Source organism: Pteropus medius, unplaced genomic scaffold (assembly GCF_902729225.1).
Source record: "Pteropus medius unplaced genomic scaffold, Ma_sr-lr_union100, whole genome shotgun sequence".
In the NCBI taxonomy this organism is placed as follows: domain Eukaryota; kingdom Metazoa; phylum Chordata; class Mammalia; order Chiroptera; family Pteropodidae; genus Pteropus; species Pteropus medius.
In genome coordinates, this window is record NW_024352784.1 from 13,835,462 (window position 1) to 13,856,762 (window position 21,301).

The following is a 21,301-nucleotide window of genomic DNA, read 5'->3' on the forward strand; positions in this document are numbered from 1 at the left end:
TTCTGGAAGTGCCAAATCATATAGTTAAACATGTTATTCATTATGTGATTAATGACTTGATTTTCTTTGTAAAAATTTAAAAGTGCAGAGGTATAACTCTACATTTATCAATCCCTTCCTTACTTCTATAACAGTTACTGGAGGAAAACAGACACCAACATTTATCCACAATCCCATCTTACCCTCACAATGATTATTTGAGGTAGGTGGTTCATTACCTCCATTTCATAAGTATGGAAATTAAGGCTGAGAGAGAATAAGAAACTTGCTCAAGGTCAATGAGACTAAAGCTCAGGTCTGACCATAAGAACCGAGTTCCTCCCAGTCAGCACACCACTACTTTTCCATCTGAGGGTCAATTAATTACTTGCTACGCACTGGTCTTGAATACACAAAGGGATCTGACATGTTTCCTGCCCGCCTAAGAAACTTGTGTTCTAGTAAAGGAGACCGATACACAAATAACGAAAAACATAAAGCACAAAATATGAAACTATGGACTAGAAGAATGTGTAACGGATTATGGAGGCTGAGAAGGGAATGAGGGGAACAGGCAGGGCTCCACAGAGAAGCTGACTCTTGGGGTAGGCCTTGAAGGATAACTTGAACTTCGATGGGCAGAGAATGAGGACAGGAGAGAATGCAGGAGTTTGAGGCAGAGGAGACCACATATGCAAAGGCACAGAGGAGGAGAACACCTGGTGTCCTTGGGCATGTAGAATAGATCAGTGTAGCTAGAACATGAAATTTCTGAAAATGAGCTGGGCTGTGAGAGGCTTAGTTTTGCCACAAGTGTTGGACATGTTTCTTGAAGCCCTAGGGGGCTACTGATGATCTCAGAGGAGGGAATGACATGAGCTGACCTGCACTGTCCAGGAGGGAGGACCCAGAAGGATTGTTTCTGAGTGGGAACTGGGAGGTAAATAGGGTCCTGCATCCTTCAGAAATGTACCATTGGCTTCCAATGTCTCTGCCAGTATTGGTTCAGGGATGCGAATAAGAACACAAGTCTCTTTCCTATTGAAAGAGGCAGGTTGAAGACCAGAACTGCTGCAGGCCCCGGTGCAGTGACCCCATTCTACATAGGATTGTAGAAGCACGGCTGTTCTGAGTGATGAGGATGTGTCTGCTTCAACAGTTGGACACCCCCATCAAGATATGATGCCCTCTGCCAATGGTGACAGTGGGACCAGGAAAGGACGAGAACTGGCATTGAGGATGCCAGAGCTCAGCCTGCACTGCTCATCCTGAATGTTGGCTTCAGAACTGGAGGATTGTTTTTCCAAATTAACAAAAGATGTCCTAGATCCATGGTTACATGTTCCTCATATAGCACATGATTAATAAACACAGATTTATAAATTCTCTATAAACGTATACTCTACATCTGTGCATACTGTACTATATATTTACATATTCTAACACAGACTAAAACAATGTTCCATTACATGTAATAAACCCAGGCAGCTCTTGTATCATTAGTGCTAGAATTATGTATTGATAATTACCAGGCACCTTACACTGAAAACCTTTTCAAAATTGTCCCATTTTTCCCCTTTTTATTTTTTTAAAAAATATATTCTGAACTCATCATGAATAAAACCAAGTGATCTCTTTGGAAAACAGCCCCCAAATTCTTTGGCTCTGAAAGAAAATGTAATGTCAAGTTTTTGTCTAATGAAATGACATTTTTAGTGGAATCTGAGTCAAGCCAAAAGGAAGGAATACTAGTTCTTTGAGTCAGCAAAAGAATTCAGTTTTTGCTATCCAACACTCCATTATTCATTGACCAGAAAAGCAGCAGTGGCGGGAGAGGTGTTAGGTAGATAACGAGAGACAAACACTCTGAAGTGCCTCTCGGGCCCCGTCTGACAACACACTGGGCATTTATCACGGGAGGGGGGCATGGGGGGTGGAGAAGCTCTGCTATCCTCTTGCTAGATACTCTCTCAGCTCACGTCTCCACTTACTGGGTCATTTTCCGAGCAAATGCTTACAACCAAATGTATTGCTGGGCATCTGGCCCAATCAGGACTTAGCCTCCAGAGTCCCAATACTCAAGGCCAGCAGAAGGAATTGATTCCCCCCTATGAAACACACCCTCCCTGAGCCCAGGCCCCCAGATGGCTCACCGGGGCCTGCGGAAGGTCAAGCCGTAGTGCTGACAGGCCAGTCCCACAGTGGGCGTGTACACGATGGGCATGAATTTCTCCACGTCTGATGTCAGCACTCGGTAGAAGAGCTTCTCATTCCGATCTTGGAGTGTCATGAGAATGATGTACCTTGGAAAGGGAGATAAGAACCAAGCTGTTTACATGAGCAGCGTATGTAGCAGCTGGGGAGACCACTGAAGCAAAGACTCAGAGGTCCCACTCAGCTACTCACAATGGCACATTCACAGACCAATCGCCCATCTCCCCTAAGCCTGGGTTTCATCATCTATGAAACGTGGAGAATATTACCTGCCTCGTGGTGCTTGTCAGGTGTAGGTCCCGTTTTCAGTATTTTACATGAATTCATTTAAAACTCGCAACGACTTGTGAGTAGGTACCATAATTTTTGCTGTTTGAGAGACAAAGGATGCCAAGGCACAGATAAATGAAATAACTCATCCAAGGTGGCAGAGTAGGGATTTGAATCTAAGCAATCTGACTCCAGGATCTGTGCTCTCAACTACTGTGCAAGATGGTTAGTTACGTTATCATTATGTGGACATTAATGAATGAAACAGAATGGCAACATTCTGAGGGTGGAGTAGGGTCAAGGAAAAATCTGGGCTCACCAGTGATGCTTGAACTGGCCTTTCCTGCCACACAGGGCTGGTTCTTGTCACAAGTAGAATTCACAAGTGGCTGAGTACCAAGAGATCTCAGGAGGCATATCCTCTCAGATCTCTCTTGCCTATTCTCTGAAGCCTGAAATCACTAAGCCAGGAAAAGAGCCTTTCATTCACACTCTTAAAAATGCAAAAATCTCTGGAAGGACAAAAACCCAGGGCTTGAAGTTCACAATGAAGTGTAAGTGACTGCTGATATCACAGCCTTTCTGGCCCATAGTTTGGGAGAGAATATGGAGGCACTTGGGGTCCTGGCATGGAATTATGTGAGAGAGAAACTCCGATAGGGGGACGACCCCTGGGCGTGGTGTCAGGGTCCTGGGTTTGAACCCCAGCTCTGCTGTTTACTAGCTGTGTAACTTTGGGAAAGTTGTGGCTTCCAGGGGCCTCAGCCTCTTCTTAACACCACAGGCACTGGTCCAGAATGAAAAACTGTGTTTTAGAAGGCGTCTTTAGGAAAGGAGGGTTTATGCTTAGAATAGCCAAAATCTCAACTCATTACTAGTGTAAGAATTCCTTACCCAGTAGTCATTTGTACACATCTCTTCCCAATTCCCCATTCAGTGATGTCAAGTTGGTAACTCGAAACTGGTCACATTGGGAATAATTACACCATGGATACTGTCAAATACTAAAAATCAGGGCTCCTTCCACCCCTCCCTAGAACCAGTTATTAAATATTTACCAGCACACCACTGCCCTTATCCCAAAAAAGCTAAGGGGCCTCCTTAGCAATTCCCCAAGCACCTGCTGAAATGAAAGACCCCTGGGGACACGGAGGTCACAGTAGTCAACAGAGCATCAGCAGCAAGCCCTCTGGAGCTCCCAGGGTCAGGCACATCTCTTGCCCGCCACCCAGCATGTTTTCTCTGGTATATGAATGATGTCCACCTAGCTGGAAAGAACTGGTGAGGGAAGGATTTCTGACTCTAATTTTTAGAGTTTAATATCTTTAGGAAAGAAGATTGTCTATGGCCATGCCACCCTGAACAAGCCCGATCCTATCTGATCTCGGAAGCTAAGCAGGGTCGAGCCTGGTTAGTACTTGGATGGGAGACCACCTAGGAAGACCAGGTGCAGTAGGTAAAAAAAAAAAAAAAAAGTAATAAGGGATTGTAAACTGACAAGGTCATTGCAATCTGTGAGATAAACCAAGGGTTGCCTCGCCTGAAAAAAAAAAGAAAGAAAGAAAGAAAAGAGGATTTCACCTTGGACTTCGGTTCTTTGTAATTTTAACAAAAGAAGGAGGTTCAGATTGTTCAAAGTTAGGGCATGTCTCCTATTGTTAGTTGAATTGTGTATTTTCTGGTTTGCTCTTCAGGGTGACGTGACTACCCAGTCTGCGTGGGATAAACAAATGAAGAGAATATTTGGCTGCAGTATGGCCTTGGAGTTTCTGTGAGTAACATCCACAGAGTTTAGTGCTTCAGGAGTAGGGGGGATTAGGGAGGGGCTTCCTAATCCATTACTACTTACAAGCAATGAATGGTAAAAAGGGAACACAGGAAGATGAGTGCAGGATGACCCTGACAAGCTACTGAGCTCTGTCCCTGGGGAACAGCCATACTCTCAAGGATCCAAAGTCTTGGCCGTTAAGCTCTATAGATATGTAGAGAGAACTCTTGTCTTCTCTCTCTATTTTTTGCTGGAGCCCATAGCAAGGTGACATATTTATTTAATAAGCTCTTACATAGTGCCTACTATGTGCTGGGCACTGTTCTAAGCATGTCACAAATACTAATGCATTTAATCCTCATCATTACTCTATGAGCTAGGTACCACTGATTGTACAGATGGAGAATGGCCCAGAGAGGCTAAATAACTTTTGCTATTAAGTGGTAGAATGATGATTTGAATTCAGTCTAGTACTAGAGTCTAATCTTGTAGCCACTTAGCTCTAATGCTTCTTGGCTATAGCATAGCAGAAATGTTAAAAGCACAGACTCTGAAGTCAGCTACCTGTGTTCAAATCCTGACAGTGCCCATTCATAGCTGTGTGACCTGGGAGGTCACTATCTTCTTCAGTAAAACTGATAAAGCCGATCCTGTCATCCCCATTTAGCTTTTCATGTCTATATCCTCACTGAGAAGAACCCAAACGGGTAGCAGAACTATTAACTATCCCCCATAAGCCCGCAATACATGACATACCAGGTCCTTCCCAAAGTGTCCCTGTCTATCTCCTTTCTCCTCAACCATTTTCCCCTTGATCCAAGAACCCGAGCCATGTGCCACTTCCTTAACACACCTGTCCCTACGTGTTGGCTCTACTTCTTCCCTCTGAGTGAAATGCCATTTATGAACCCACAACTATTTGCTGAAGTCCTATTAGTACTTCTGGAGCTGACTCAGGTCCCATCACTTCCCAGAGACCCTCCCAGATTCAACTGGTTGGAATTCAGTTTCCCTTCCCAGTTCTTCCAGGACATGTTGACTGCCTTGATCATAACAAGCCCTGTCCCTCAGGAAGATCATCAACCCTAGGAAGGCAAGGCTGGGTTTGGAATCTTGTGGAAAGGCTCTCGGCCTTCCCCAGCTGGAGAGTATTGAGAAAACACTCTGTAGGCCATAGGAAACAGACAGCTGAGCCCAGGGCTCAGGCAAAGAGAGCAGACTTTAGGCACTGACTTGTCCAGGTCACTCTGCTGCCGCTCGTAGTATCTCATGATCCGGAGGACTTGGACATCCTGGCTCAGGAAGCAAGGGGGGATTAGGCCATGGATTCCAAGCTGCATCCTTTCTTCAAGCGTAAAGGCCATCCCCTGGGAAGAACAAGAAAGACATACACGCATAAAAGGATATGCAGGAAACCAAGGAACAGAAGTGGTTCCATCCACAGACAGGCAAAAAAGAAAGGACCCTGGACTCAAACTTTATCTCTGCCATTTAAAGGGCTGGGCAATCTTGTGCCAGTTACTTTGAATCTTTTGAGTGTCAGCTTCCTCCTGGAAAAATGGGGATAATGGCTTGTTTTTGTTTTTGTTGTCTTAAATATATTTTATTTTTTATAACACTTTAAATTTTATAGCAAAATTGAGTTGTATGGAGAGTTCCCATAACTCTCTTCACTCAATTTCTCCTATTATTAGTATCGTACATCAGTATAGTACATTCATTAGAATTAATGAACCAACAGTGACACATTATTATTAAGTAAAGTCCATAGTTTAATCAGATTACCTTAGTTTTTACCTAATGCCCTTTTCTACTGTTGTTGTTCAAGAATCCTATCTAGGATCTCACATTACATTCAGTCATCATGTCTCCTTAGACTCTTCTTGGCTCTGACAGATTCTCAGACTTTTCTTGTTTTTTACGACCTTGAGACTTATACCACTCCACTAGAGTTTTTCTGATGTTTTTCTCATGACTAGACTGGGGTTATGGGTTTTATTAGGAGGAAAACCACAGAGATAAAGTGCCATTTCCATCACATTAGATCAAGGTATATACTATCAACATGATTTATCACTGTTGATATTGACTTTGGTCACCTGGCTGAAGTGTGCTTGTCAGGTTCTGCCAGTATAAAATTACTCCTTTTTTGGAATCATTCTTCATGAGAGATTTGTGTCTTCTCCCCTATTCATTTATTTATTCAATCATTTATATTAGAATGGACTCATGGGTATTTATTTTAGACTTTGGGTTATCATCCAAAACTGCTTTATTTATTTTGTATCTCAAATTTTTCCAGCCTGTTGGGACCTCTTTCAGTTGGCTCTTGTATCCCACAAGAAAATGAATCTACATTAAGCTAAACATACATTCATACTAATGTCTCTAACTCTAATCCATTACCACATGGATCATTCTGGCCTCATCACCTTGCTGATCCACAAATACTCTGTCTAACGGTGACAGGGCTTAGCTCCCACTATCTGCTATCCATTTACTTAATTACTCAATTCAAGTATACATGTATAGCAGTATCAAAATTGTTAACCTGTATCACAATGGGAAACAACTTTATGAACTAGAGTACAGTACTTATGTACAGTTCCTTTTGTCTTTAGTCTTACAAACTCAAATCATTTTCGAAGTTACTTAGGTCAGCACTTTTCCCTCTACCCCCTCCACTGAGGTATCAAACATTTGTAATAAAGTTAGAGTCTCTTGTTATAGTCTGCATTCCATCTTGGGATCCTCCAACCTATTAAATGATTTTTAAAACCTGGCCATGTTTAGGTCCATTCTTTGTACTGTAAAGTTCTATGAGTTTTGAAAAATGCATTATATCATGTATCCATCATTACAGTGCTATACAAAAAAGTTTCACTGCTTTAAAAAAGTCCCATGTGCTTTATCTATTCATCCCTGAACTTCTGGCAACTACTGAGTTTTTGTTTATTTGTTTGTTTGTTTGTTTTAACTGTCTCTGTAGTTTTGCCCTTTCCAGGATGTCATACAATTGGAATCATATAAACTGGCTTCTTTCACTTAGCAATAAGCACTCAGGTGAAGAATAATCTCATCAAGAGATGGTGCTGGGACAACAAGATTTCCACATACATAAAAATAAAGTTGGATCCCTACCTCACACCGAATAGAAAAAGTAACTTAAAACAAATCAATAATCTAAATGTAAGAGCTAAAAATCATAAACCTCTTCGAAGAAAACAGGGATAAACCTTCATGACCTGGATTTGGCAAAGGATTCTTAGACATGGTATCAAAAGCTACAAAGGAAAAATTAGATAACTCAACCTCATCTAAAAACTTTTGTGCACAAAAGGACATTATCAAGAAAGTGAAAAGACAACCTACAGAATGGGAGAAAATATTTGGAAGTCATATATCCAGGATCTATAAATAACTGCTATAACTCAACGACGAGAAAAACAACTCAATTAAAAAATACGAAAATGACTCAATAGACACTTTTCCAAAGAAGATACACAAATGGCCAACAGCACATGAAAAAATGCTCAGCATCATTAGTTATTAGGAAAATGCAAATCAAAACTACAATGAGATACCATTTTATACCCACTAGGACTGCAGTAATTAAAAAAACAGCAAACAAGTATTGGTGACAATGTAGAGAAATTGAAACCCTCATACATTGCTGGTAGGAATGTAAAGTGTTTTGGCCTTTATGGAAAATATTTTACTAGTTCCTCAAAAAGTAAAACATAGACTTACTATATAACCCCAGCAATTCCACCCCCCAGGTATATACACAAAAGGACTGAAAGCAAGGACTGGAACAGATACTTGGATGCCAATGTTCATTGCAGCATTATTCACAACAGCCAAAAGGTGGAATCAACCTGAGTGTCCACCAATATGTGAACGGATAAACAAAAAGTATAGATGTAAAATAAAAATTTATTCAAACATAAAAAGGAATGAAATTCTGACATATGCTACTACATGGATGAACCCAGAAAACATGCTAAATGAAATGAGCCAGATACAAAAGAACAACTATTGCATGATTCCACTTATATGAATTAACTAGAATAGGCAAATTCATGGAAATAGAAAGTATATTAGAGATTACTAAAATCTGGGAGAAAGGGAGGGACTGGTGAATTATTGCTTAATGGTTATAGAGTTTCTATTTGGGGTGATGAAAAAGTTTTGCAAATGGGTAGTGGTGATGGTTGCACAACATTGTGAACAGACTTACTGCCACTTACTAGTGACCACTTACACTTAGAATGGTTAAAATGGCAAATTTTGTTATATACACTTTACCACAATTAAAAAAATAATAATAGTGTATTAGATCCCAAACCACTGAATTATACACTTTAAATGGGTGAATTGTAAGGTATGTGAATGATAGCTCAATAAAACTGTCTTAAAAGAATTCTTTGCATGTTTTGAATACAAGTACTGTATCAGACATGTGTTTTGTAAATATTTCTCTAAGTATGTGGCTTGTCCTTTCATTCTCTTACCAGTATCTTTCACAGAACAGCATTTTCTGGTTTGGGCACCAGCAGGGTGAGATGGGGAATAAGTAGGACATCATGGAATCTGCTCCATAGCCTGGTTAAGGCCACAGAGACAGTGTCTGTTGGTAGAAAGTGCAGGAACTGTTCTCATAAGAGAAACTATGAGACACGGGGACATAAGCTGCCCTGCCTTTAACCCAAAATGACAAGGTGCAACATATGTGAAAAAGAGTCCTTTTCTGTGTAGTGCTCAGGGTGACTCCGCTGAAGTGAGGGCTGGTCCTGCACTGCTCAGCTTCCTCATCATTCTCACGGAGGGCCCTGGTGACAGCGACAGTGGCTAGCCCTTCAGTGCCTTCATGGCTGAGTAGTGGACTCGAACTAGGAAGGAACCAGAATCCCTATGGGGGGACTATGTAGGAGCCTGAGAAGGTTTTTAACCAACTAACACTGTTACTATGACCCTCATTGTATTCAGCGTGGGCGATACCTGAGGCAACTCTGGTTAATGAGCCCCAAGTAATCTGAGGTTCCTCCTATAAGTGAAGAAGGTTGTATGGATGATAAGTGAGACCTAAATTATGCTGATGAAAGTCTAGCTTCCCCAGACTCCCTTGGGGAGGGGAAGCTTGAAAAATTAGAGAGCATCGGAGCTCTCCTCATTCATTCACCAGCTGAAAAACATCTCGTCTACAATTATTACAAGGAGAGTCAAGATCATCCCCACCTTACCGTTGTTGCTGTCATCAGTTCTAAGGAAGGGAGTCTGATGAGTATTCCAATCTTCCTCTCTACTTTCCTTACAACCATATAACGGGGAGGGTTTACAACCTCCACTTTACAGATGAGAAGGCTAAACAAGAGAGGTTATGTAATGTGCCTGAAGTTGCAAAGCAATTATCCATATTTTACTTCTTCTTAAACAAGGATGCTAGCTAGTAAATAATTAATAAGCATATTTTGTTTATTATTTATTTATTTATTTATTTATTTATTTATTTATTTATTTATTTATTTTTTTAGGCGAGGCAATCCTTGGTTGACCTCACAGATTGCAAGGACCTTGTCGGCTTATAATCCCTTATTACTTTTTATTTTTTACACCTACAGCACCTGGTCTTCCTAGGTGGTCTCCTACCCAAGTACTAACCAGACTCGACCCTGCTTAGCTTCCGAGATCAGACAGGATCGGGCTTGTTCGGGGTGGCATGGCCGTAGGCTTAATAAGTATATTTTGTATAATTATTTTTTTTCCTGATGATTTTTTTGACTAGAGGTGACAGAACTCAGATTTGATCACAGGCTGCATTCTTGCCACTACAGTATGCACCCAGCCGTAGGTGAGAGGGACCTTAAAAAACATAAGTTGCGATGGGGGGATGGTGAGGGAAGAGTGGGAAAAAAAGAGAAATAGAGAAAAAAAGAGAATAAAAGTTAGGCTTTTGTCTACTCCCAATTTCCTCTTTATTTTTGTTGTGTGAATGTGGGAGTCTCTAAAATTATGAATATTGGGCTCCTCTTATGTTTTTATAAATTAATAATGATGACTCAGCTATGAAAACCCTAAAGAACTGTTCCTCCTCTCAGAACCACAGGAACTGGAGCCTATCCTAAAATAGGCTCAATTGAGTTTGACAGTATGACTCACAGAGACTTCTAGAAGGAGCCTCCACACATGAAATTCCAACCCTTTTTTTCATCAAAGCCCAAAGTCATCAGTTCATAATGCCCTGTGCTGGCCACCAGCTTTGCAAGCATGGTGCAACAGAGGTCTCCGATCCTTTTGTAGGAAACCACCTCGCCCTGGAGACTGGGCACTTTCACCAGACACCATGAGGCAGCGACTGTTCACTGGCTTGCTAAAGACTGTGATCGTCTCTCCTCAGCCCTGGGGATCCCAGGGAGGCCTAGGCATTAAATTATGACATCATCTTTGTTAATGACCACTGTGGGTTTTAATAGCAGTCTGCTTCTCTCGACAAGCTGTATTTCTCTTGGCTGACTGCCACCAACTCCTTTTGTATTTGAGGAAAAGGTATGACCATTTAGCAACTGATAATTTCAGAGATTAAAAAAAACAACAACAAACTCCTGGAAGCTTCTTTTCATCCTGAAGCTAATGTTAAGGCTACTTCAGATTTACAGGTTTGTAAAACAGTAATGCAGGCACTTCAGCTCTACCATGGACTCCAAAATAGGATAGGCACAAGACGATTCAATAAGGTGTAGGGGAAAGGTATTAGAACTTACATTTCTCTACAAAAGAAAAAAAATCTTTGCTATTCAACACTCAGGCTCTTGGTCTGTATGTCAAAAAGTCACGATTCCCATAAGCAAACCAGGAGTCCTAAGGTAAAAGTAGGGTTTGTGCAACATGGAGGAGTTGACAGTGGGGCCCTTATTCATTCTTACCACATTGAGAAATTACAGTTTCTGTGTGCCTAGTTAAATGCAATTATGGATATATTGTCTAGTTTTAACAAAAGTCTCAAAATAGTACAGGCGGCTTTTGAAAAATGGCTTATTCTCTTAGCTATATTTCAACCTCATATGCTTGTGGTATTCAAGGCACACCAGTCGGGACCTACCAGTTGTTACTCTTTTGGAAATGTTTCAGTCATTACAGAAGGACTTCTCTGACCACTCCCTCCCCCACCCCAGCCAAGTGTCTCTCCCAACCAGCTTTGGTTTCTCCCAGGGAACCTTTTGACCTCCCAGAAGCCCAATTACCAATGGCAGAGTGGGTGGTCTCAAGACCCTGCTCTAGCACTATAGGCCTGGGACTATTTCATTTGGTCAGTGCCTCTGCTGTACTAGTGTTAATCCTTTAACTGTCACCCCTGACTTAACCCATTTTATCATCTTTCCTGAGTGATCACCTTTGGCCCAATCATTGAACTCTACCTGTGGGCTCAGCATTGTCCAAGTTTCCAGGACAAAACTTACTGACAGCAGAGAAGCTGTTTGAATAGATCCAGCTGTCCAATGGCAGGGTTCAGAGGCAGTAAGCCCCTGTACCCCTGTGTCAGCCTCCACTGTTGAGACCCAGGTTTCTGAGTGCCCCATTCTTTATGACTGAGTGTTTCTGAGGGGAGGTCTCCCAGTCCCGCTTGGTTATCTGCCTACAGCATCTGGAACCAGAGCCCTGTCGTACACTCGATAATGACTTCTCATTCATTCCACAAGCATTTATGAGTTCCTACTTTGTGCCAGGCCTGCCATGTTAGGCACTGAGGAGTCCCTAAAAGGAATAGGTACTGATCGCCGTCTTTGTGAATCTACTAGATGAGACATGTGATTTAACATATAATAGTGATCCCAGGCCTCCACCTTGGGCAAGCCACTTCTCCAACCTATAAAACAAAGTGCTGCTTCTTTCATGTGTGTGGGATTAAATGAAAGAATGCATGAAATGCTCGGCACAGGTACTGGCACATAGGAAGTGCTCAATAAACATCAGTTGTTCTCCTTATCACTATTGCTATTTTGCTTAAGGGCAGTATGGCACAAGAGAGCTCATTGGCAGATGTTGGAGATAAGCTCTGAAGGGTTGTTGGGAGCTAGTCTGGTTAGGGGGCTGGGGGGAAGGGGTAAAGTGACATCACTGCATCAAGTGTAACTACTTGTCCATGGCTATGCAAGGCTACTGCCTCTGCAGCCTTGTGCATTCTCCCCACACTTACAGGCATACTCTTTCTGGCTGCCATACTTTGACTCACTCTGTACCCCTACCCACCATGCTCTGACCACTTTGCTCCTCTATATTCCAATCCACGGTAGCAGGAGGCCTTCCCTGCTACCCCATTTCACATAGCTCCCCCGTCTCTCTCAGAATCAGTGTCATAAAGTTTAGCACATGAAATGTACTTTGTTTGATTCCTTGAGCATTAACTACTAGTAATAAACCTGGGGTAGTAGGAAGCAGCTATCACAGAATTGTAGCACAATATTATCATCATCAATAATAATGGCAACCATTACCTTTTACTGAGCACATATTGGGCTGGTTCAGGCACTGAGACAGGGCCTTAATACTTTTCATCTCTAATCCTCACAGCAACCCTAAGTTAATCATCCTATGATTATTATCCCTATTTTGTTGACTAGGAAACTGAGACCAGAGAGGTAAATAATGTGCCCAAGGTCACCGTCCGTTGATAGAAGAACCAGTAGGACCCAGGTCCATACATGTCTAAAATTCATACTCTTTCCTTTGAGCTAATCAACTGTTCCTGAGCATTAACAGATTAATAGGTTGTTGACTGACTTGGCTTTTATTTGATTAAAGATAAAATTATTCTGCTTCTCCAAACAGAGCCAGTTACCTTAATGGTTCAGCTACTGCTGAGTGATCTTCTGTATTAGTGCCAGGTCCGTTAGCCCATTTGCAAACGGGTGTGCTTGTACCTCTGTAATTATGTATATGGCCCATGACACACACGTAGCCATGTTTCCTCTGACTAGCATCATTACTGGAAGGAAAGATTAACAGACACACGTGAAATTGAAGGTTTTCTATTCCACCACCATTATGTCATGCTCTGAGCTGAATGCTTATGCTGTTAGCAGCTTCCTCTATTAATCAACTGCAACAACAGAGAGTAGCAGAGCTGGGATCGAGCTGTGGACAATCAACTCCAAAACTGTACCATTAAAGCTGATTAGCTGTTAGGGGACCGGAAGGCATTTCCTGCTCCTTTTGCATAGTACTTCATGACTCTGTTTGAGATATTTATGAGTTAGGGTGACGTGGACTCTGCTTGTAGACAGGAAGTGGGATTACTAAGGCTGCTGTTCTCTCCCTGAACCCCAGGTTTATGAGGGCCCCTGAGCACACTCCTGGGATGGTTATATGGGGGTCTAAAAACACAAGTCTCAGCACACACAGACCTGAGAATGGCCTTCCTCTCAGACATACTTCTGTAATCAGGTACAAAATTACAGATTCAGAAACACATCGTAAATTCATGAAAAGGGAGTGGATGACACACTGCTCATTACTGTCTAGAACCAACCCTAAATCAGATTTTGGGTTTTGGTGCTGTAGGCTTCAAATGTGATCTGTAGGCTGCTTGTGATCTTTCCATCTATGGTATACACAGTAGCTCTTGTTCTTGTGGGAAAGGAATTAGAAGACAAAAGTTCTACGTTCAGAACTTTTTCCTTTGCTTTTGGGCTGTGTGGTTCTGGGGAAGTTACCTGAGCCTGCTGCCTTCACTGGGTGGTTGTGTCAATCAAATGAGAACATAGATGTTGAAATCTCTTTGTAAACTCAAAGATGTGGTAGAAAGGTTTTAAAAAGACTGTGACTATTGTAGTTTCATATCCCTATAGGATCAGGACTATAAGCAATTTAACAATTGCACTTTATGGTATTTACTTTCTTCTTTTGTCTCTTTCCCCTTCAAGACAACACGTCCCTTGAGGGCAGGGACTATGTCTAAATGAACTGCGTGCTCCTTTTGCCTAGCAGGTCTTGCATATTTTTACCATTTTATTGTTTCTAAAACGGTCTCATATAGTTTATGTCATTTGATCCTAGACAGGGAAGGTGTTATTATCCCCATTTGTGGAAGAGGAAATTGAGGCTAAGGTGGGTCAATCACATGCTGAGAGCATGTGGCTAGTACATGCTACTCAAAAGCATGTGAGAATAACGGCTATTTCAATTGTTCTGCCATTGGAAGACTAGCATACGCAAAGTTGTTGGATAAAGACCAACATGGAAAAAAAATGGAAGAATCTGCTCCTGAAATACTTGGTGACTCTAGGATTTTGTCCTAACTGAACAAGGGGACAGATGTGGATAGATGGAAGGCTTCTGAATCATTCTCTTGGCAAAATTCCTTGTGGCAGTTTGAATGCTTCATGGCCCTCTCCTCTCAAGAGACTATTATTTAAAAATTAAATAATATTGTTCTTGGCACCACGATGGCCCTCTAACTTAGCTGAACCTCAATAGGGTAACGGCAGAGGAAGGTGATGGGCAAGGGAGCTGCTGAGGATAAGGGAGTATCTTCCTTCCTCCAACAACACAACAGCTCTTTGATGGGTTCAGCCTGGGAGGATTGGGTCAAAAAGTGACCAGGAGGAATAAAACAAACAGACACGTTTGGGAGGATCTTTGAATAGGCATTGTACATGCATGCCTGGTGCGTGCGGAGGAGTGGGCGGGGGTGTCAGAACTGGAAGTGAGACCGACTAAAGATAAATTCATCCAGCAGGGCAATTGTCCAGCAGATCACTGTTAACCTGTTCCAGCCCTGATGTTAACCAAATCCTCCTTTTCCTGGGACTTGACTTCAATTCTGCCACCTGATCAGGTGAACCAGGAGGGAGGTCATTTTGATCTGGAGACAGATTGACTGATGTGGCATACGAGAGATCCGAGTAACTAGTTTCCTCCTCTGTCATGACCTCAGTGGGCAGAAGTTCTAGGTCCAGAGTAATTTTGGACTGATTTTATAGTAACTGTTTATACTTAACTGCATTTTTAGGTTTTAGAAAGTAGTTTTATTTCCCTTGTTATATTTGACAATTTCTCCAAAACAAAAAGGATATCCCTATGACGGTGGTCCCCAAACTTTGCTATCTATTAATAAACCACCTAGGGAGCTGATAAATAAATGCCCAGGTCACACCCTATACTCTTTAAGTCAGAATTCTGGGGATAGAAGCCTGGATGTGGAGTTTTTAAAGGTCCACATGTGATTGCAAGATACAGCAAAGTTTAGGAACCACTACTCTATGAAGTAGAAGGTGTCGTGGAAGTGTCGTGCATATTTTGCAGAGAATAACACTAAAACTAAGGGAGTTAAATAATTTGCCTAAAATCAAGGCCCTAGCAAGTTGCAGAAATGGGACTTGAACCTGGAATTCCATTTCAAATTGTTGATTCATTAATTCATTTACACAATCATTCATTTAACAAGTAAGTTTTGAGCATCAGCCCCAGACATACGATGAGACACCAAATATACATGGCCCCTGCCTCCATGGAGTTTCAGTCCAGTGATCTTTTTTTATTTAAACCACTGTCCTTTACACCCTTTTATATCTTGGAATTAATCTGGAATTATATAGGTTAGTTTAGTGTCTGGCAGCCTGGGGTGATCAACAGAATAGCATCAGTGGTATTTTTGCTGGAGTTCAGGTAAGCACTGCAGATTTGCCCATGAGAAACTGTGAAGGAGAGAGATCGAACTTTGAAGTCGCCCACTTTGGGTTCGAACTGTGACTCTGCCCCAATCAGCTGCGTGATCCTGGACAACTTTCTTAAATTCTCTGGTCCTCAATTTCCTCATCTATGGAATGAAGCTAGTAATACCCATTTCAAAAGACTGTTATGAGAACTAACGGAAACCCTTTGCACAGTGTGCTCAGCTAGTGGCTGGCACACCTGAAGGGCTTAGTAAATGCAGCTGTGACCACGTCCTTACCAGATGAAGGTACGGTGGAGAACATAAGAATTCATGAACCTCGTGCTCCTGAGAGACATAGCAGCATAGAGTGTCCTTAGAATTTCTCGTCCTGTGTATTTTTTCCCTCTCTAACCTCTATCCTGAATCCATTCTATTCCTCTTCCTTGGTACTCACCGTTGGGATACTGTTTACTTGGAACTTAAGGATAAGAGCCCAATAAATTTTACCTGGTAATGGAGACCTAAAACAAGTCTAAAACTAATGAAAGAAACTCAAAGTGGACTGGACTGAAAAGTTCAGGTACTAGGAATGCTTTTTTGAATTTTATTTTCACTTTAAAAGTAGATTTATATTAAAAGAAAAGAAAACATTGAATCTCAAACCATGTGAATTTCTCTTCTCATCAGTGCTTAGTTTATAAAGTCAACATTAAATTGTTTCTTTATTACTTCCTGAGATAGAATCTAATTCTGGTACTTAATGAATTTGAGAGTCTTCTAAAATTTTTCTCATCTCATATATATAATTATCTCTGTGATCTATATGTGTTGGGATTACATCTACTTAATCGCATAGCTCTTTTTTGTTGATGATTTCCTGAAAGGTCACTGGAATTTCTGCACATGTGGCTTGGTTGTTCTAGAGTGAGCCCATCTACCCTGAAGAAAGTGATGCTGACATTCACAGAGACCTGCAAGGTGACCTCTCCTCCAAATGTCTCAAAATAAACAACTCTATGCCCAAGGCTGTATGTAGTGACATTTAGCTACCAGGCTCTTCTAAAACCTACATCCTGTGATAAAGTCAATATTTAAAATCTCCTTTAAATGACGTACTAATAGCTTGTTCTAAATTAATGTTTATTAACTAAATACGTCATTGAATGACTGATCGGGTCAGTCTATATTTTATGCCTTACATTATATTAATAAAGATATTAATACTATTTTTTTAGTGTCCTTTTTTTAAAGGACAGACTTGTGGGAGGTGCTGAATGAACCAATGCGCAATTTGCATTTTATCTTTCCACAACATCCCTCTGAAGTAAAATATCAGCCCAAGATTATACAATTAATAAGTTGTAATGCTGGAATGTGAACCCAGGTCTGTGTGCTGCTGAAGTCCATACTTATAATCACTATTTTGCACACACTGTTTTGTATTGCATTCTTTGTTGCGATTTTGAACATTTTGCAGTCATCTTTTTCAGCCAAGACAAGATTTGATCAGTCTACTGAAGAGAGTGTTTCCTGGCTGACCTTAACCCACTACACTCTGGCCTTTTATAAACTTTCATACCTTCTCTAGCAGTAAAAGAGAGAAGCATGTAGTAACATTTAGTCTTCTCTCCCCAAAGGTGGGGGGTTGACAAGGGCTGGGAATAAAAATGAAATATTCTATCCAGGAGAATAAAACACAGCAGTGTTTGTCAAACTCCAACTCTGGCTGTGAAATCAATTTAATAGGAGCAACCAACATTTTAAAAAATAACATAGACCTGAGTAGAAAATATCAGGCTGCATCATATTTAGTAAGGGTAAGTGCTGTTTTGCTAAACTTTTGCTTAATTGCTCGTGTGTGTTTGCATGTGTGTAATGTGTAGATATCTATGTATACCCACTTGGGATGTAAAGTGTACTTTTTTTTCAATTACAGTTGACATTCAATATTATTTTATATTAGTTTCAGGTATATAGCATAGTGGTTAGACATTTATATAATTTATGAAGTGATCCCCCTGATTAGTCTAGTAATCCACATATTATTGACTATATATCCAACGCTGTTGTAAAGTGTACTTTTAACTGCAGGTTGTGGTTTAAACGTTTTGAGAAACACTGTAGCATAGGATAATGATTATGAGTGATGGAGTCAGACTGCCAGTTTGAATCCCGGCTCTGATCCTTTCCAGATGCACGGCCTGGGTACATTACCTAATTTTTCAAGTTTCAGGTTCCTCCTGTGTAAAACAGGGATGATGATAGTACCAACTTCACGATGTGTGTCGTGTGCAACAGGGTATCTGATGCTTACTAAGGACTCACTAACTAATGTCAGCTACATATTAAATAAAGCAGATGAGGTGATAAGTTGGTAGCAAGCTAAAACAATGCTTTGCATTATGTCCCCAGAATCATTTTAATTCCAAACACATCTGTTTCCTGGGCATCTCCACCTACATGTCTCATAGGCCAGTCACACACCATGTGCCCCAAAACAAACTCATCTTCCATGTCAAACCCCTCCTGTGCATTCTCTAGCTAACACTACCATTTATTAGCCCAGTAGAAACCCAAGAGGATCCTGGATTCTTCACAATTCAACTCATACACACAGTCATTGCTAAAGCCAGTTGATTTTTTGTCTCCTGAATAGTTGTAATTTCTTCCTCTGTTATCCATTTTCCTCATTCTCATTGTCCTGTTCTCTTCAATACCAACATCGTCCGTGGTCTGCTAATAAACTAATGCTTCTGCTACAGCTGGACACTAGTTGTAACCACCGCCGCCTCCTGCTTCATTTTCCTGTCCCTGGAATACCCCTTTTAGAACGTCCACCGGACTGATGTTTTCCCCAAACCAAATCTAATATTTTCACCTCCAAACGTAAAACATCTTTATCGAAGCCAGGAAGGCTCTTTCTTCATAAGCTGTGCATCATTTTTGGCTTCATCTTCTGCCAACCTCCCTGGGTAGACTTCAACATAGCAAACTCCTTTACCACTCCCAGAGGAAGAAGGCATTTTCATGCCTCTGTGTGTGCAGGTGCTGGTTCCTCTGCTGAGAATGCCCTTCTATTCCTGTCTGCTAAACACTCTAGTGTACTGAAGGATGAAAAGGTCATTGACTTAAATTTACAAGGAAGTACCCTGATTCTCAAAATTCGGTGTACATCAGGAGCACCTGAGTCGCTGGTTTAAAATTCAAGTTCTAGGCCTCTACCTGTAAATGCTGATTACAGCAGAGCCAGAATTTTTCAGCTGTACCCCTGGCGATTGTGAGAAAATGTCCAGAAGGGGAGAGAAAAATTTTGCTCAAACTCTAACACATAAATTCAGGAGTAAAGGTGAATATCATGTCTTTGGAAAATATCCCCATAGAAATTCAATTAGGAGAATTTCCTAAGGAAGGGGGTGAGTGAATACTGACTTATTAGTAAAGATTTATCTTTTAAAATGAGCAGTAATGACAAGAAGGAAAAATACTGATATTTAATATAATTATCTATTAATGTTTTGCCTTAAAATATGGAGACTGCTTAAACCACAATGATGGTACTGTGGTGGCAGGATCTCTTTTCGTCCCAAGTGGGAAACCCTAATGAGAGTCCTGGCACTGAATATGTCTATAACAGAGAGAAAATTAGCTGCCATGACTATGGAGAAGACAGATGCCAAGTTGTTTCCACTGAGCCTGAAACAAAGGGATGTCTCTGTTGGTTTCCACAGTAAGGGAAAAAAAAGAACAGAAGCTCAAGTTAAGTATCTGGGCTTTAGGGGCAATTAAACCTTGATGAGAAATCAAGATCAGGGACTGGCTTTTTATAGGGAACAAATCTCTGAAGCATTTTTACAGCCGAAAGTTAATGAAAACCAGAAAACTCAAGACTTGAAGATAAAAACCTTAGACTGCTTTTCTCACTGCTGTCTCTGTTGAGCTGTCCACCATCTGGCCCACCCTACATATTCAATCAAATAATTTAGTTCATTCATTCATTCGCTCAACTACTTGGTACTGCGTGACATGCACAATTCCACAAGCAGGTGAAAGAGAGGTGAAAAAGCCTAAGTCCCACACTCTCGTAGGGAAAATGAACACAGATGCTACAAGACGAAGTGGTCTGTCATTCAAACAAAGTCACAAAAAAAGGTGCTGCCATTTATTTGACAAAAATTCGTTGAGCATCTACTTTGTGCAAGGTAATGTGCTAGGCCATGGGGATGTAGCTGTGAAAAAGAGAAGTTCACATTCCAGTAAAGAAGACAATTACTAAATAATTACCCAAGTAATTGTTTCATGATAAGAAATGCTACAAAGCAGAGGCAGAGGATGCTGTGAAAGCATGGAAGGAACTGGGAGCCAGGATGTAGTTTCCTTTGTGGGGAGGGTGATTAGGAGAACCTCCCTAAGGAAGTGACATTCAAGATGAGATATGAAAGATAAATAAATGGTTAATTAGGCCACGTGCCAAGGTAGAGGTGAGCAGAGGAACATTCTAAGTGGAGAAGAAACATCATGTTCGAAGGCTCAGGGAGGACCAAGGATCTGGATTTTCAGCCTGAGGGCAATGAGAAACCACCCAAAGGTTTTAATAAAAGAGACATAATTCACTTTGAGTTTTGTTGTGGTTTGTTTGTTTGTTTGTGAAAGATCACTGTTGACTACAGTGAGAGAAATTTTTGGAGGGGACTATAAATGTGCTGCTACGTCAGAAGTTTCCTGCTATATGACCTTTCCAGGTAAAAGGCAATGGCAGTTTGAACTAGGATGGTGGAGTGAAGATGGTAATAGGTAGAAGAATAAGAGAGGTATGGAGGAGATAAGATGCATGGGACCCAGAGATGGATGAGATCTGAGGGCTGAGTGAGGGGGAGGGGTCAAGGATCACTGACATCATAACTAGCTGACTGTGGTGGCATCCCTGAGATGGGATACTAAACAATGAGGACCAGGATATTTGCTGGGAGCGGGCGGAATGAGAGGAGTGCATCTCAAATTGCACTTTATACACACTGAGTTTGACAGCCTTTGAAATATTCGTCTGGAGATATCAGTAGGCCGTTGGATATCTGTAAGTCTGGGTCTTAGAGAGAGGGCTAGAGAATGAATTTGAAAACTATAAGCTAACATGTGGTAACTGAAACTCTGTGGAGAGAGTTTAGAGCGAAGAAAGAACCTAGGTCTGAGCTTTGAGAAACTCCATCATGCGAAGGCTGTATAAAGGAGGATAAGCCAGTGGAGGAGCCTGAGAAAAAACAGCTGAGAGGTAGAAGGATAACCAGAAGATGGGTTGTCACAAGATAGCCAAGGAGTATAATGTTTTAGGAAGGAAGGAGTGGTCAACATTGCTGAATTTCTCTGAAAGGTCAAGTAATATGAGGACTGAACACTATCCACTGGACTGAGCAGAGTGGAAG

At 41.3% G+C, this 21,301-nt stretch overlaps 1 protein-coding gene and 2 pseudogenes across 2 annotated transcripts in view; 1 reads left to right on the plus strand and 2 right to left on the minus strand.

The window, feature by feature from the left end:
• Positions 1-21,301, minus strand: part of ME3 (malic enzyme 3) — a 172,036-nt gene that overhangs the window by 89,516 nt on the left and 61,219 nt on the right. For both annotated transcript variants that reach the window (XM_039848267.1, XM_039848268.1), the window contains exons 3-4: positions 5,465-5,598; positions 2,133-2,282 (exon numbers count right to left, since the gene is read on the minus strand). In XM_039848267.1, coding sequence (XP_039704201.1) covers positions 2,133-2,282; positions 5,465-5,598 — 284 coding nt within the window. The remainder of the gene's footprint in view (positions 1-2,132; positions 2,283-5,464; positions 5,599-21,301) is intronic.
• On the plus strand, positions 3,804-3,922 carry LOC120590710 (uncharacterized; annotated as a pseudogene).
• On the minus strand, positions 9,844-9,962 carry LOC120590592 (uncharacterized; annotated as a pseudogene).